Genomic DNA, 17,407 nt, shown 5'->3' on the forward strand with positions numbered 1-17,407 from the left:
GAGAGAAATTACATTGTTTGACTATGAATGTGAAAATAATAAACCAAGTATTATCATTTTGTTCTCAGATTCGTTTGCTTGTATCAGATATATTTGAGGAATATGGCAGAAACACCACAGATCTCCAATGAAGAGCTGGACGAGCTTCGAGATGCATTTTCAAAAATTGGTGAGTAACCTAATTACATAACCCCCAGCAATAGTAACCTGGGGAAAGACAATGCAGATTGATCAAACGGAAGGTGCATTGATTGTACCTCAAGTTAAGTCATATTGTGGGAACATGTCACTGGTGCTCCAATACTCTCAGTTTGAAGATTAGGCCCACCGATCTCTGCAGTTACCACCAACCTACCTTCAGCTAGTTGAAGATCTAGCTGCTCCATGCTCTATCAATGCTTCTGTGCTGATGACTGCCTGCCGTGTACCCCTGTCGCCCCCCACCCCCAACAGTCTGAAAATAAAGTTTGAGGGAGACTGCAGGGGAGACTTGCCAGACGTTCAAGGATTTGGCTGCACGTACAATGCCAGACTAGCAGGGAAATGGCTTATGCCTCAAGAAGAATTAGAAGTCATCGCCACTTGGACAGATGCCAGGTCATGGGCATAAGGGTAGATTCTTTTCTAATTGGGAATGCCCAATTCTTGGGGAAAATGGCCATTTTGCATCAGTTACAATTAGTCAGTCGGGATTTTAATTTGTTCAGGCAGCACGTGATAGTTTATGGAAATTAGTGTAAATTAGTGAATAATTATGTAATTTCCATTCATTTTCTTTTACTTGCTCATTTAAACTAAGTGCTGAGCTCCATACAGACATCGGTGTAAAGAAACCAGAAGACATTGCTGAAGTTCTTGTCTTTTTTTCCCTGTAGATGCTAAGGTCTGTCAGGATTCTCTATGATAAATGCTGTGGTCCTGCCTTTTCTACTCCATAATGAGTTTTCCCAGGGAATTCCACTGTGCCGCTGCTTTTTGGAGGAAGAAAGTGGAGAACCAACAGAGGGATGTCAGGCCAGTCAAGCTGTGCCTACCTACCTACCAGTACCTGAACAGTAGTACAACAGAGCCATACATACCTCCCACTTATCCAAGAGCAGTACGAGAAGCCAGCACTGACCACGCCTTAGATCGAATTAATCACCTTTGAGAGTTTCCGCTAATTGTGTTCGTTTGCAGGCCTTCGAGTAGGCTCTAAAAATTAAGCTTTTTTTAGGCATGTTTTAAAAGCTTTTGAATATTTTTAATTTACTTAGAAACTGACTACTGTACACCAATAGCAAATGGTTCTGTCTAGTTTTTTAAAGTCATTTTCAGTTATTTATAATCAGGTTACTCACAATTGGTGGACTAGACACTCTGATTAAAATGCTTGGCCCGTATTTTCCGATCGGAGGCTTCCTGTGTGCGGGGGCCTTCGAACTAGAAAAAATCTACGCCCTTACCTGAGGGCTCCGGAGGTCCGGACATTTTCGCTCCTGGGCCTCTGCCCTACGAAATGCACAGGGCCCAGGTATCCCAGGGGTGCATGTGGTTCGCAAGTGCCCCTGGGATCACGTGGGCCATGGGAAACCAATGAAAGAAGGGAATCCCCCTTCATAAATTTGACAGGTTAGACTTGTCAAAAGTATGAATGGGGTTCATTGAAAAGACACATGAAAACATTAAATAATTTTTTTTAAATCACATTTGTAAACTTAGTTAAAATTACATTAAATTAAATTAAATATTTTAAACAAATTTAATTTTTTGAAAAAAAATAAAGTTTTTTACGGGGCTAAAAATAAACTTACCTTTTTTTAAAGTATTTTTAAATTATAAATGAGTGGGGAAAAAAAATTATTTTTTTACTTTTTTAAACTCTTATGCTGGTAGGTTTTCAGCGGGTGGAGGTTCTGCAGAGGCCCTTCTCCAGAGCAGGCGTGCGATCTGTCAAGAGGATTCTTGACAGATTGGAAGTGCCAGTTTTTAGCGCATGCACTTCGCATGCCTGAAACCGGCACTTGCAAGGTACCTACAGGTGTGTATGCAGCTCGTACACACCCATAGGGATCGGAAAATACGGGCCAATATTTTTTTTGATGAATCCATTTTCAGCTGTATTAATCAAACTGCACCAAGTTACCATTCTTAAATATATCATGGAATAATTTTTTAAAGCAAAACTTTTTTTTTTAATTACATTCTAAAATGCTGCCCGATTGCACTGGCTCATGGCAGATTTTACGTTCGGCAACATGCAAATGATTTTGAGTGGAAACTTGGGGGGGAAAAAACACTTCTCAAAACTAGTGCAATTTGCACCTGGATCGCCAATTACGCCTAAATATAAGAACATAAGAAATAGGAGCAGGAGTAGGCCATTTGGCCCCCTCGAGCCTGTTCCGCCATTCAACAAGATCATGGCTAATCTGATCTTGGCCTCAACTCCACTTTCCTGCCCGCTCCCCAAAACCCTTGATTCCCCTGTTTTTCAAAAATCTGTCTATCTTCCACCTTGAATATATTCAATGACCCAGCCTCCACAGCTCTCTGGGGTAGAGAATTCCAAAGATTCACGACCCTCTGAGAGAAGAAATTCCTCCTCATCTCCGTTTTAAATGGGCGACCCCTTATTCTGAAACTACCCCCCAGTTCTAGATTCCCCCACGAGGGAAAAATTCTACCCTGTCAAGCCCCCTCAGAATCTTATATGTTTCTTCTAAACTCCAATGAGTATAGGCTCAACCTGCTCAACCTTTCCTCAAAAGACAACCCCTTCAACTCAGGAATCAACCTAGTGAACCTTCTCTGAACTGCCTCCAATGCAAATATATCAAGCGGAAACCCTACCCCACAGATGTCGAATACTCAGGCTGGGGTAGGAATGGCCTTGATGGGGTCGGTCCTTAACCCTCTCTTCATATAAATGATGTTAAAAGTATTTCCTTTTCAGACACCGATAACTCTGGCTACATTGATAACACTGAACTCCAGAACCTCTTTAAAGAAGCCAACCTACCATTACCAGGCTATAAAGTACGAGAAATACGAGAAAGCTTAATGGCCTCTGGAAGTCAGAAGGACCAGATCAGTTTTGATGACTTTATTGAAGTAAGTTACTTTCTGTGCTCTTTTAGGCTTACTTTTGATTGAAAAGACCGAGTTACTTGAACATTAGTGTTTAAACCCCATCACTATTAAAGGTATATTAAGAAAGGATGAAATCAGGACATCTCAAAGTGCTCTACAGCCAATGATGTACTTTTGAAGTGTAACCACTGTTGTGATGCAGGAAACGTGGCAGCCAATTCATGCACAGCAAGCTCCCACAAACCGCAATGAAATAAATGACCAGATAATCTGTTTTGTTAGTGATGTTGGTTGAGGGATAAATATTGACCAGGACACCAGGGAGAACTCACCTGCTCTTCTTGGAATAGTGCCATGGGTCTTTAACATCCATCTGAGTGGGCAGACAGGGCCTCTGTTTAACATCCACCTGAGTGGGCAGACAGGGCTTCTGTTTAACATCCACCTGAGTGGGCAGACAGGGCTTCTGTTTAACATCCACCTGAGTGGGCAGACAGGGCCTCTGTTTAACATCCACCTGAGTGGGCAGACAGGGCCTCTGTTTAACATCCACCTGAGTGGGCAGACAGGGCTTCTGTTTAACATCCACCTGAGTGGGCAGACAGGGCTTCTGTTTAACATCCACCTGAGTGGGCAGACCGGGCCTCTGTTTAACATCCACCTGAGTGGGCAGACAGGGCCTCTGTTTAACATCCACCTGAGTGGGCAGACAGGGCTTCTGTTTAACATCCACCTGAGTGGGCAGACAGGGCCTCTGTTTAACATCCACCTGAGTGGGCAGACAGGGCCTCTGTTTAACATCCACCTGAGTGGGCAGACAGGGCCTCTGTTTAACATCCACCTGAGTGGGCAGACAGGGCTTCTGTTTAACATCCACCTGAGTGGGCAGACAGGGCTTCTGTTTAACATCCACCTGAGTGGGCAGACAGGGCTTCTGTTTAACATCCACCTGAGTGGGCAGACAGGGCCTCTGTTTAACATCCACCTGAGTGGGCAGACAGGGCTTCTGTTTAACATCCACCTGAGTGGGCAGACAGGGCTTCTGTTTAACATCCACCTGAGTGGGCAGACAGGGCTTCTGTTTAACATCCACCTGAGTGGGCAGACAGGGCCTCTGTTTAACATCCACCTGAGTGGGCAGACAGGGCTTCTGTTTAACATCCACCTGAGTGGGCAGACAGGGCTTCTGTTTAACATCCACCTGAGTGGGCAGACAGGGCTTCTGTTTAACATCCACCTGAGTGGGCAGACAGGGCTTCTGTTTAACATCCACCTGAGTGGGCAGACAGGGCTTCTGTTTAACATCCATCCGAAAGACAGATACAGTTTTGATATAGGCAAGAAAGTCATTCTTAAATTAACCTTTGCTACAATGTAAATGATGTCTGAATTTACCATGTGATTTATGTTTATCATACATCCCTTCAAACCGTGCAACGCTGAATTTCATAAATGTTAAAATTAACTTCTTTTTGAACCTAAAACATATGAAATATTAAATATGGTACAACTCATGAACTCTGAAGTTATATTTTCCAACTTTTTTTCCCCCACTTTGTAAATGTGGGTCCCTTACAGGCAGAGAGAGGAGAAATTATACTGGGGAATAAGGAAATGATAGAGACATTAAACAAATACATTGGGGTTGATTTTCATTAAGCTGTTGGGAAGGAGGCGGGACTACAACTTTCGGGTTTTAGTCCCGCCTACATCGATGTCCGGCCAATCCATGTGATTTTCCCTTGATTGACCTTGTTGAGCCCGCTGGGCGGGCTCAGCAGGCCAATTAAGGGCCACCCGGCAACAGGTGACGTCACAGACTGAAATTTCATCTGTCAAGAGGTCTTGACAGATGAAATATCAGTGTTTCACAGCTGTTTGAAGCTATCAAACACTGACAGTCTGACTTCTAACCTGAGTCCTTCTACGCAGACTCAGTTAGAACTCTCACCGACACTAAAAGCTGAAGGCTGTCACTTTTGACAGATCGCAGCCATTCAGCTTTCAGTGCCGGCTGAGTGATGGACTCCCGACGCCTACAGGAAGAAAGGCTATTAAGGTAAGTACGGGTAATTTAAACTTCTTTAGACACACCAAACACACTTACCTTTGCACTCATGCACCCATCACTCACCTGAACACCGACATCGCGACCCCCCCAAGTCCTTCAACCCGACGGCCCGCCTGCTCTAACCTGGCGTGGTTTGGAGCCGTTGGGAATCCCACACGACACCCCCTCAAAATAGGGATTAGGCTAAAAACTGCCTGTTAACTACCTGTTAACAGGCAGTTAATTGGCACTAATCCCTTCCTGCCTCGGGTCGGCGGGTCCCAGTGCGGGACGGGTACCCGCCTCCTCTGAAACTTACTTGGAGGCGGGTTTTGGGCGGTATGGTGTCGGGACCCCCGAATTCGGGATTTTTGCCCCCCGCCCGCCTAAAAGCCCGCCTCATGGCACACTGAAAATCTAGGCCATTGTATCTGTCTTCATGGTAGAAGACACGATAAACATTCTGAAATAGTGGGGAACCAAGAGTCTAGTGAGAATGAGGAACTTGAAGAAATTAGTATTAGTAAAGAATAGTACTGGAGAAATTAATGGGACTAAAAGCCGAAAAATCCCCTGGACCTAATGGTTTTAAAAGAAGTGGCGAAAGAGGTAGTGGATACATTGGTTGTGATCTTCCCTGGATTTTGCGGATTGGAAGTTAGTAAATGTAACCCCGCTATTCAGGAAAGGAGGGAGAGAGTAAACAGGGAACTATAGGCCAGTTAGCCTAACATCAGAAGTAGGGAAAATGTTAGAATCTATTATTAGGGACGTGTTAACAGGGCACTTAGAAAATAATAATATAATTGGGCAGAGTCATCGCAGATTTATGAAAGGGAAATCGTGTTTGACAAATCTGTTTGTTTTTTGAGGTTGCAACTAGCAGGGTAGATAAGGGGGAACCAGTGGATGTACCGTATTTGGATTTTCAAAAAAACATTCGATAAGGTGCCACACAAGAGGTTATTACATAAAATTAGGGCTCATGGGATTGGGGGTAATATATTAGCATGGATTGAGGATTGGTTAACAGAAAACAGAGTAGGAATAAACATGTCATTTTCTGGTTGGCAGGCTGAAACTAGTGGGGTACTGCACGGATCAATGCTTGGGCCTCCGCTATTTACAATCTATATCAATGATTTAGATGAGGGGACTGAGTGTAATGTATCCAAGTTTGCTGACGATGCAAAACTAGGTGGGAAAGTAAGCTGTGAGGAGGATGCAGAGAGCCTGCAAAGGGATATCGACAGGTTAAGTGAGTGGACAAGAATGTGATAGATGGAATATAATGGAGAAATGTGAAGTTATCCACTTTAGTAGGAAAAATAGAAAAGCAGAATATTTTTTAAAAGGTGAGAGACTGGGAAATGTTGGTGTTCAGAGGGACTTGGGTGTCCTTGTACACGAATCACTGAAAGTTTAACATGCAGATACAGCAAGCAATTAGGAAAGCAAATGGTATATTAGCCTTTATTACAACGGGATTGAAGTATGAGAGTAAGGAAGTCTTACTGTAATTATACAGGGCCTTGGTGAGACCACACCTGGACTATTGTGTACAGTTTTGGTCTCCTTACCCAAGGAAGGATATACTTGCTTTAGAGGGAGTGCAACAAAGGTTCACTAGACTGATTCCTGGGATGGGGAGATTGTCCTATGAGGAGAGACTGAGTAGTCTAGGCCTATATTCTCTAGAGTTCAGAAGAATGAGAGGTGATCTCATTGAAACATACAACATTCTTAAGGGGTTTGACAGGGTAGATGCAGGGAGGATGTTTCCCATGGCTGGGGAGTCTAGAATCAGGGGTCACAGTCTCAGAATAAGGGGTCGGCCATTTAGGGCTGAGATGAGGAGAAATTTCTTCACTCAAAGGGTTGTAGATCTTTGGAATTTGCTACCCCATTGTTGAGTATATTCAAGGCAGAGATCGATAGATTTTTGGATACTAAGGGAATCAAGGGGTATGGGGATAGGGTGGGAAGGTTGAGTTGAGGTAGAAGATCAACCATGATCTTATTGAATGGTGGAGCAAGCACGAAAGGCCGAATGGCCTATTCCTGCCCCTATTTCTTATGTTCTTCTGTCTGTATTTAAATTGAATTACTGACCAAGGAAGAGATGTCTATGTTCTGTAGCGTGGGAGAGTAACGTGTGACCGGGAATATGGAAAGAACAGTAATGATAAGGTAAAAGGGTCGTAGAACCTGAAACGAGTTTGATTCCAGAGAAATGGGCTTGCATATAAATACACAAGTTACAACATCACCACCTCTCTGATTTGTCAAGCTGCTTGTCTGACAACCAGTACTGGAGGAGAAGAAATTTCCTCCAATTAAATATTAGGAAGACCAAAGCCATTGTCTCCCCATCCCTCTCTCTGGCAACTGTCTGAGGCTGAACCAGGCCGTTTGCAATCTTGGCGTCCTATAGGACCCTGAGCTGAGCTTCCGACTCCATATCCTCTCCATCACCAAGACCGCCTCCATAACTTCGCCCGTCTCTGTTCCTGCCTTAGCTCATCAGCTGCTGAAACCCTCATCCATGCCTTTATTGCCTTGCGACTCAACTATTCCAATGCTCCTGCCTCCCACCTTGCACCCTCCAGAAACTTGAGCTCACCCAGAACTCTGCTGTCCTTTTGGTAACTTGCACCAAGTTCCATTTACCCATCACCTCTGTGCTCGCGGTCTACATTGTCTACTGTGCTCTACATTGGCTCCTGGTCCGGCAACACCTCAATTTTAAAAATTCTCATCCTTGTTTTCAAATCCCTCCATGGCCTCACTCCTCCCAATCTCTGTAACCTCCTCCAGCCCTAGAACCCGCCGAGATCTCTCTGCTCCTCCAATTCTGGCCTCTTGCGCATCCTTGAACTTCTTCGCTCCACCATTGGCGGCTGTGCCTTCAGCCTCCTAGACCCTAAGCTCTGGAATTCCCTCCCTAAACCTTTTTACCTCTCTACCTCCCTCCCGTCCTCTAAGATGCTGCTTAAAACCTATCTCTTTGACCAAGCTTTTGGTCACTTGTCCCAGTATCGCCTTATGAGGTTCAGTGCCACATGGGCAATAAATGCTGACCTTGTCAGTGATGCCTACATCCTGTGAATGAATTTTTAAAAACTTGCTTCTTTTTATTCGTCAACTTTCTCTGCCCGTTTCTCCCACCAGGCGCCCTCCAGAATCTTGCTCAAATGGCCATTTTGAGTCTGGACCGACAGGCTATTCCTCAACAGGAAGATCACAGTTGAGCCCGATCCTATTCTCATCCAATGCACGTGGGAGTCACTAGATAAAGATCAGGAATGGCTGCCCTGGTCAGTTTTCCCCTGCTTAACCGAGAGGGGCTGAGACCAATTTGAGTACCTCAAGGCTTTGAGCAGCTAACTCAGAACAGGACCAAGGATCAAACCTGGGAAATTCTTGTGTGTCAGGCTTGTTTACTCATTGAACAAAAGCACTGAGCCGCAATGGTATTCTGGGAAAACTGCAACATGGCTGTCCCCAATTAAATTTAGTATTGCTATGGATTTGAAAGAGGGAGCACATGTATTTCCAAATAGGATACACGTTTGTAACCCTAGAAAAATCCCCACTCATTTTAAGTGCAGGTTAATTCTGTTACACAAGTCAGTAACAGGTACTTAAACAAGGTACTGCTGCTAAAATATTATTGTACCTTTGAGATAATACATTTTTCCATTTCTAGGGTTTGATTTCCACAACTATTTAGACAGCATTCCTTTGAGTGATCAAGACTGGGAATAAAATACAAAGTGTAAAAACTTTAAACAAAATTTTCATCATGTAAGAGAAATAAAGTTGTTTAGATAGACTCTTGCGGATTAAGATGATCAACATCATTATCTGGTTATTATCACATTGTTGTTTGTGGGAGCTTGCTGTGTGCAAATTGGCTGCTGCGTCTCCTACATTACAGCAGTGACTGCACTTCAAATGTACTTCATTGGCTGTAAAGTGCTTTGGGACATCCTGATGACGTGAAAGGTGCTATATTAATACAAGTTCTTTATTTAATGTATTTCTGTTTAGGGGAGAAAGGTAAAGAGCAACGTTCGTAAAAGTAAGAATCCTCAGATAAATAAGCTGAATTTTAATCTAGAATTATCCAGGGAAATGTTTTTTTCTGAAATCAGACTGTTTGAATCTTCGTGGTTTGCTATGGCTGAAAGAGGAGTGAAGTTACAGTTATGAGGAGAGACTTGTGGGCTTTTTTTCATTAGATCTGGGAAGGTTAAGGGGTGACCTGATCGAGGTCTTCAAGATTATGGGGCGTTATGATAAGGCTATAGGTTGTTTTCACTGGTTGGTGATAATGATGACCAGAGGTCACAAAATAAAAATAATCACAAAAGGAACTAAAGCGGCGGTTAGAAAATAATTCTTTACACAGAGGCTTATTAGAATGTATAATTCTCTATCAGAAACCGCTGTTCCATTAGAGTGCACAAATTCTTTTAAAAGTGAATTCGATGGCTGCTGGAATAAGAGGAATATTGAAGGGCATGGGAGCAAGCAGAAGTGTGGGATTAGACTTGGTGGCTTATGGAGAAAAACACAGGCACAGACTTGGTAGGCCAAATGGCCTGTTTCTGTGCTAGAACATTTGATGATTCTATCTTGACCTCCCTAATCCATTGTGATAACTTGTAGCTGCAGTAAACCAGTTGCTGCCTTCTCTTTTGGTTACTTGTTGCTGTATATATTTTTTAGTGGACACTTGACAAATGTCACTCATTGGGATAAAACACAAGGCTCCACACTGGCAGTGGCACCTTGATGTGCCTTCAATAACCACAAAACTAGAAGTTATAGACTTTAACAAGTTGGCTTTTAATCACTAAGATCAGAGCTAACATCTCAACACACTGACTGGCTCGCAGGAATGAGTCATACAGATCCTGGGATCTTTATGTAAGAGAAGTCAGGGGCAGAGCCAAGACCTGGAACCTTCCAGGTTAGTCAGGAAAGAGGAAGTGAAACTATACACCGTGTGGGGGAGGGTAATATACATGAGTGCAAAACGAATACAGGCAAGAACGAATACAGGCAACACAAACAGATTTCATTACACACCTCATGATAGTAGCTCCTCAGATGCAAAAATAGATTTGTCATCTGTGCCCATCTTGCTGATTTTTATAAACCTCACTTCCAAAATTCCCTTGATGTTGATCGTTCTTAGCTCCCCCATTGAAATGTAGGAATGGCGGTGGATAAATACTCATCTCTTGCATTTTCACAGCTTTTTTATGGTTTAAAGAGCAGTGATGTTGCTAAAACGTTCAGAAAACAACTCTTGAAGAAGGAGGGAATCTGCGCTGTTCTTGGAACTGAAAAATCCAGTGAAGGAACCCAGCACTCGTACTCAGGTACTCCAGGGTGACTTGTTCATCACATGTAGTGCGAATTAAACCACGCTCTAGTTTGGTGCTACAAAGTGGATTTGAATGCTTTTGATAGATGCATTTAAGGGGAAGCTACATAAACACATAGGGAGAAAGGAATGGAAGAATATGCTGATGGGGTGAGATGAAGTAGGGTGGGAGGAGGCTCGTGTGGAGCATAAACACAGGCATGGACCAGTTGGGCCAAATGGCCTGTTTCTGTGCTGTACATTCAATGTAATTCTATGATGAACACCTAGTCTACTTTAAGGGTTCAGAATGCAGGTGTACAGGTACTACATCTGTAGTAGTAGCATAGTTTAAATGTAGCCTCAGAAAAATACATCTCACTATCATGATCTTTGGTCCTGGGGCACAGGAACAACAGCCTATTTAGTGCCACAGGTTAAATAGTTTCCATAATATTGAACTAGGTTTTGGTCTGAAGAGAATGTGGAAAAATTACACAAGCTGGACCAGTGTGGCAAATGACGTAAAAGAATCACAGACCTCAGCTCCCTTCTGGGGAGTCTGTTCATATCTGAAATGTATGCACACATGTGTATTTATTTTCAGACTAATTTTTTTGTATTTGGATACTAGAACAAGGCAACATAGGTTCAAATTGGCAAAAGAATAATTGAGGACAGGTGTCAGGAAGAACTTCTTCATGTTTAGAATGATTAACATTTGGAATGGTCTTCTGGACCAGGGCAGTGGAGGTGAAAACCTTCCATTCATTTAAACAGCTCAGTGCGGGAGGGAGTGGGGGGTTTAGCTGTAGATTTTTTTTCTGGATGGATGAGGTAAGGTGGGCAAAAGGGCCTCCTTCACCTGTATTTATCTTCTGCGCTGTGCAAATCTACTACTTTGATGTGTCTCATTAATGGGGCTTATATTAATCATATAAAATTAAATAATCTGACCCCCACTTCAACATTAATAGATTCACTCCTGCGTACTGATTATTTTACCTTTTGCAGTTATTACTTTTTAAACCTGATTCACTATCATTTTTATAAACTTATGTATTTCTGGTAGGTGAATATTAATTAATAACATACGGCGCACTTTATAGTCCCAATTCAAGTGAATTCAGTGTGAAATGAACATTACAGCAATCTACTCCTGTGAGGTTTCAAATACATCTTATTTTGATTTAATTTAAATATATATATTATTCATATGTATAGTTGTCTGTAATTTTATTTACAGCTAACTGGCTTATATAATAGTTTGTGCAGTTCATATTGCAAACAATCAGTACATGTTATTAGCTTCTATAACTTGTATATTTTCCAGTAATTCAAGGAGTGGCACAATTCCCAGTTGGGAAACATCTTCCATTTGTGTAAATTTTGCAAGAAATTGTGCAACTAGATCTTGCTAGCAAGGATTAGCAAATTTCTGAAAACAGGTTAAAGCGGTGAAGCTGTTTTTTCCTTAAACACAACAGGAATTGATGATTCAAATAGATTGTAGTGACCAGTATCCCACACACTGTGTCTTACACACATGCAGGGCATTGTGGGTGAATTGGGATTTCCCCACTCATCATTGAGTCATTTAACAGGAGAATTGCGCACTCCACAGGTCGGTTGATGAAAGTAGTGCTCATTAGCTGAAGTGTGAAGGACCCCAATTGCAAATACATTGTTATTGGCTGACATCTCTTTGTTGCTGCCTTTTTGTTTAGCAAGTGTGTTGTGATAAGCGTTCAAAAGTCTGTTTCTCTCAATTATGGGAATAAGAATTTTGTGTCCTCAGTTATGGTATGTTACTGTGTTGTAAGATACTGTAGACTGCACTTTGTACTGTATATAATGTGTGGGGATGAGGGGGGGGGAAAGCAAAAGAGGTACTCTTGTGAAAATACTGAACATATTGATAGATCTGGAAGCCTCCAGTAATCTGCACTCCTCTCCTTTTTTCAAATGACAAATTACCATTCAAGTCTCATCTTATTGCTTGTAGAGGAAGAAAGATATGCCTTTGTTAATTGGATCAACAAGGCTTTGGAGAGGGATCCAGACTGTCAGCAACTGCTTCCTATGGATGCCAACAGTGACACTGAACTTTTTGCTGCTGTTGGGAATGGCATTATCCTTTGGTAAGTATCTCAGCTTTTCCTCACACACACCTGCCAAGGTCACTGTGGTCTAAAACAGTTTATCTGCCCCTTATTGCACCAAGTGGAGTGGGAAATGTAAGACGTTTGTCATATAACTGATGCAATCTTGCTCTGATTTGCCTGTTTGCAATAAAATCACTTTTACCTAAACCGGCTTTCCAGCACTGCCACCGACAGCATCCCTGACTTTGTCAGTTGTGTTGCCCCAGTCACTGGGGGCAGCAGAGTCAGTAGCAGCAAATCACTGGCAGTGCCACTGCTGCATTGTATGGCCACACTTTACAGAAGTTTAAACTTTTATAAAAGATAATAAAAACATTCCCCACTGATTTTCAGAATGGGTGAGAAGAATCTGTGCATGTACTCTGCTCAGTGGACATTTGAATGTTAGATGTATTGCTTGCAGAATTGGGGATCAGACCCCATCTGGAGTACTGCACTAAGTTTTGGTCACCAAACCTCAGGAAGGCTATATTGGCCTTGTAGAGGGTACAGTGTAGAATCACCAAAATGATACCAGGGCATAAAGGGTTAAATTATGAGGACAGGTTCCATAGACTAGGCTTGTAGTCCCTTGAGTTTAGAAGATTATGGGATGATCGAATTGAGGTGTTTCAAATGATTAAAGGATTCAATAGAGTAGATACAGGGAAACTATTTCCTCTGGTGGAGGAAACCAGAACAAAGGGGTATAACATTAAAATTAGAGCCAGGACAAAGGGAAGTGGAAAGCTGGAATTCTCTTCCCCAAAAGGCTGTGTATTCTGGGTCATTGAAATTTTCAAGACTGAGATCGATAGATTTTTATTAGGCAAGGGTATCAAGAGATACCCTTGCCTAATAAAAAAGATAAAAGAGATACAAGTAAGGAGTGTGATGGAATTACTCTCCACTTGCCTGGATGAGTGCAGCTCCAACAACACTCAAGAAGCTCAACACCATCCAGGAAAAGCAGCCAGCTTGATTGGCACCCCATCCACCACCTTGTACACTGGTGGTGGAGGGAGTGAATGTTTATTAGCTGCAGTGTGTACCATCTACAAGATGCACTGCAGCAACTCGCCAAGGCTTCTTCGGCAGCACCTCCCAAACCCGCGACCTCTACCACCTAGAAGGACAAGGGCAGCAGGCGCATGGAAACACCACCACCTCCGAGTTCCCCTCCAAATCACTCACCATCCTGACTTAGAAGTATATTGCTGATCCTTCATCGTCGCTGGGTCAAAATCCTGGAACTCCCTACCTAACAATACTGTAGGAGTACCTTCACCACACGGTCTGCAGCGGTTCAAGAAGGCGGCCCACCACCACCTTCTCAAGGGCAATTAGGGATGAACAATAAATGCTGGCCTTGCCAGCGATGCCCACATCTCATAAATGATTTTTTTTTTTTAATATGGAGCAAAGGCAGATAAATGGAGTTGAGGTACAGATCAGCTATGATCTGATTGAATGGCAGAACAGGCTCGAGAGCTGAATGGCCTACACTCGTTCCTATGTTCCCGTATCATCTAATGCAGCCTTCCTTATGCAGAAATCCAACTTCACCTGGTCTTCAGGGACCTCTAGCTTGTCAACGGCTGTTTCTCTCTTTAATTATCCCTCCTTATATATTCCCAGATCTCTCTCACACGTTCTTTTAAAGAGTGTTCCTCTTCCCCTCCCCCCGCCTCATAACTGGTTGTGCAGTTGTGATACCCGCTCCCAGGTGTCTTCCAATGCAGCTCCTCAGCCAACTAGGCAATAAACTGGCAGCAACTCTTGCCCCAATATTACCTCCTCCTCATGGGAATGCAGCAAGTGGAGGCCAGGAACTTGCCCAAGGTAATATGACTAAGATTGGGAGTTGGGGGGGTAATTGAACTTCCATCACAATTCTGTGCTACCCACACTTTACATTCCAAAATCATCTCCATATCACATATAAGCCCATTTCACCTCCCCTTATTTTAAAATTCAGTTTAATGTAAATGAGTCTTGGATACATCTTTGAGCATCCTTTCTATCTACTATCCACTAATTACACCATTCAGATATGGCAATTTGCTGTTTAAATTCTATGTTCACATTGCCATATATATATTTTTATTCATTTTCGGATATGGCTGTCACTGGCAAGGCCGGAATTCATTGCCCATCCCTAGTTTCCCTTGAGAAGGTGGTGGTGAGCCTTCTTCTTGAACCTCTGCTGAGGGTGGAGAGAGTAGATGTTCAAGCTAGTGGATGGGGTGCTGATCAAGTGGACTGCTTTGTCCTGGATAGTGTTGAGTTTCTTGAGTGTTGTTGGGTCTGCACCCATCCAGGCAATTGGAGAGTATTCCATCACACTCCTGACTTGTGCCTTGTAGGTGGTAGAGTGGCTATAGAGAGCAAGGAGGTGAGCCACTTGTGGAAGAATACCCAGCCTCTGACCTGCTCTAGTAGCCATGGTATTTATGTGGCTGTTCCAGTTGAGTCTCTAGTCAGTGGTGACTCCCCGGGGAGTGGGGGACACGGCGATTGTAATGTCATTAAATGTCAAAGGGAGGTGGTTAGGCGCTCTCTTGTTGGAGATTGTCATTGCCTGACACTTGTTTGGCACGAATGTCACTGGATGTTGTCCAGGTCTAGCTGCATGCGGGCAAGGACTGCTTCATTATCTGAAGAATTGCAAATGAAGCTGAAGACCACAATCATCAGCGAACATCCCCACTTCTGACCTTATGATGGAGGGAAGGCCATTGATGAAGCAGCTGAAGATAGTTGGGCCTAGGACGCTGCCCTGAGAAACACCTTTGTGATCTTCTGGGGCTGAGGTGATTGGCCTCCAATGACTACAACTATCTTCCTTTCTACCATCTTCCTTTATATTATAAACATCACGTGGGCATGGTCTAATAACCCACTCAAAGTGTGACATCAGAGAAAGTTAGGTATATTATATGCTTCTGTAATTCCAGTAATGTTGTTCCAAAGAGTATTAATCTTTAGTTTGTGAAAAAATCCCTCACATGCCACAAAATTAGAAAATTGAAAGCCCCACTCCAGGATTTGAACTGACACTTCAGTGCTTCACTGAGGGAGTGCTGTACTGTTGAAAGTTCTGTTTGGATGAAACGTTAAACCATCTGCTTGCTCAGGTGGATGTAAAAGATCCCATGAAAAAGAGCTGGGTGTTCGCCCAGTGTACTGGCCAGCATCCGTTCCTCAATGAATAGCACTAAAACAGATTATCTGGTCATTCAACTGCCAACCACATAATCCCGCACAGCCCGCTTCTACCTCCTTCCCAAGATCCACAAACAGGACTTCCCTGGTAGACCCATCGTTTTAGCCTGTTCTTGCAGAACAAAACTTATTTCTTCTTATCTCGACTCTTTTTTCTCTCCTTGTTTAGTCTCTTCCGGCCTACATCCGTGACTCCTCCAAGCCCTCCGCCACTGTAACAGTTTCCAGTTTCCTGGCCCTAACCGTCTCTTTTTCACCATGGATGTCCAGTCCCTCTACACCTCCATCCCCCATCAGGATGGCCTGCGGGCCCTCCTCTTCTTCCTTGAATGGAGTCCCAATCAGTCCCCATCCACCACCACCCTACTCCACTTGGCTGAACTTGTTCTTACATTGACCAACTTCTCCACCCACTTCCTCCAAATATAAGGTGTTGCTATGGGTACCTGTATGGGTCCTTGCTATGCCTGCTATCCGTGGGATACGTGGGGGGCACATTTGTTTGATTTTAGGTTGATGTCACTGGGTCAACGCAGTGCATCCTTATTGGTTGGACATGCCTGCCATGCTAAGAACATCAGGATATAAGGAATAGGAGCAGGAGTAGGCCTTTCGGCCCCTCGAGCCTGCCGCGCCATTCAATAGATCATGGCTGATCTGATCTTGGCCTCAACGCCACTTTCCCATAATACTTGGCACAGATGTCCTATGCTCAGAATATGTAGACACGCAGATACCTCATGGGACTGTGGACCCACACTCCCCCACCTTAGGGTTGGCTACACCTAAAAGGATTGGACAGTCGATAAAATGAACTTAGTGGGCTTCCCAAAGCAGCAGGGTTTTTTCTCAGGTCTACCCTACTTCTGGCTCTGATATTGTAAGCCAGTTTGGCATAAAACAAGCAAAATGTTTAGGTTTAACAAATAGTTCTGATAAAGGACAATACATGGATGTAGTCCTTTTATCTGCACAGTTAAGTCAGAGAAACATTTTCTAATTCCAAGATAATCTACCATTCATGCCACATTGCACCAAATCAAATATAAAGGGAATGCCAACTCATTCATGCCACTTCAAGCACAGAATATGAATGACAGTGAGTGTACATATTTCTTACCTGTGACCTGCTTCTCCATTTCAAGGGAGTCGCCTGTCTTTAGGGAACTGGAGGCCTGCCATTTATTTCAACTGTTGCCTTATATTTGCGTCAGGGGCTGATGGCAATGGGACATTTCAACTACAAGCAGCTTACCATAGACGGCTTCATGATCCATATCTCTCCTTCTGCCACTTACTTTGCATATTATTAATACAAAAGCAAAATACTGCAGATGCTGGAAATCTGAAATAAAAACAGAAAATTCTGGAAATACTCAGCAGGCCAGGTAGCATCTGTGGAGAGAGAAAGAGTTAACGTTTCAGGTCGATGACCCTTCGTCAGAACTGGAAAAAGCTGGAGATGGAACAGGCTTTTAAGCAAGTGTAGGGGCAGGGAAAGGGGGGAGGGGAGGAAAGAACAAAAGGGAAGGTCTCTTA

At 43.3% G+C, this 17,407-nt stretch overlaps 1 protein-coding gene across 5 annotated transcripts in view; it reads left to right on the plus strand.

Moving 5' to 3' along the window:
* The window catches only part of lcp1 (lymphocyte cytosolic protein 1 (L-plastin)), a 139,543-nt gene that overhangs the window by 86,968 nt on the left and 35,168 nt on the right, over window positions 1–17,407 (plus strand). For all 5 annotated transcript variants that reach the window (XM_086006484.1, XM_086006487.1, XM_086006486.1 and 2 more), the window contains 4 exons: window positions 69–169; window positions 2,936–3,093; window positions 10,389–10,515; window positions 12,505–12,640. In XM_086006484.1, the coding sequence (XP_085862610.1) occupies window positions 103–169; window positions 2,936–3,093; window positions 10,389–10,515; window positions 12,505–12,640 (488 nt within the window). In that variant the 5' untranslated portion in view covers window positions 69–102. The remainder of the gene's footprint in view (window positions 1–68; window positions 170–2,935; window positions 3,094–10,388; window positions 10,516–12,504; window positions 12,641–17,407) is intronic.

The sequence above is a fragment of the Somniosus microcephalus genome, chromosome 14, assembly GCF_052327205.1.
Source record: "Somniosus microcephalus isolate GS21.2 chromosome 14, FLI_Smic_1.0, whole genome shotgun sequence".
NCBI classification, from domain to species: Eukaryota; Metazoa; Chordata; class Chondrichthyes; order Squaliformes; family Somniosidae; genus Somniosus; species Somniosus microcephalus.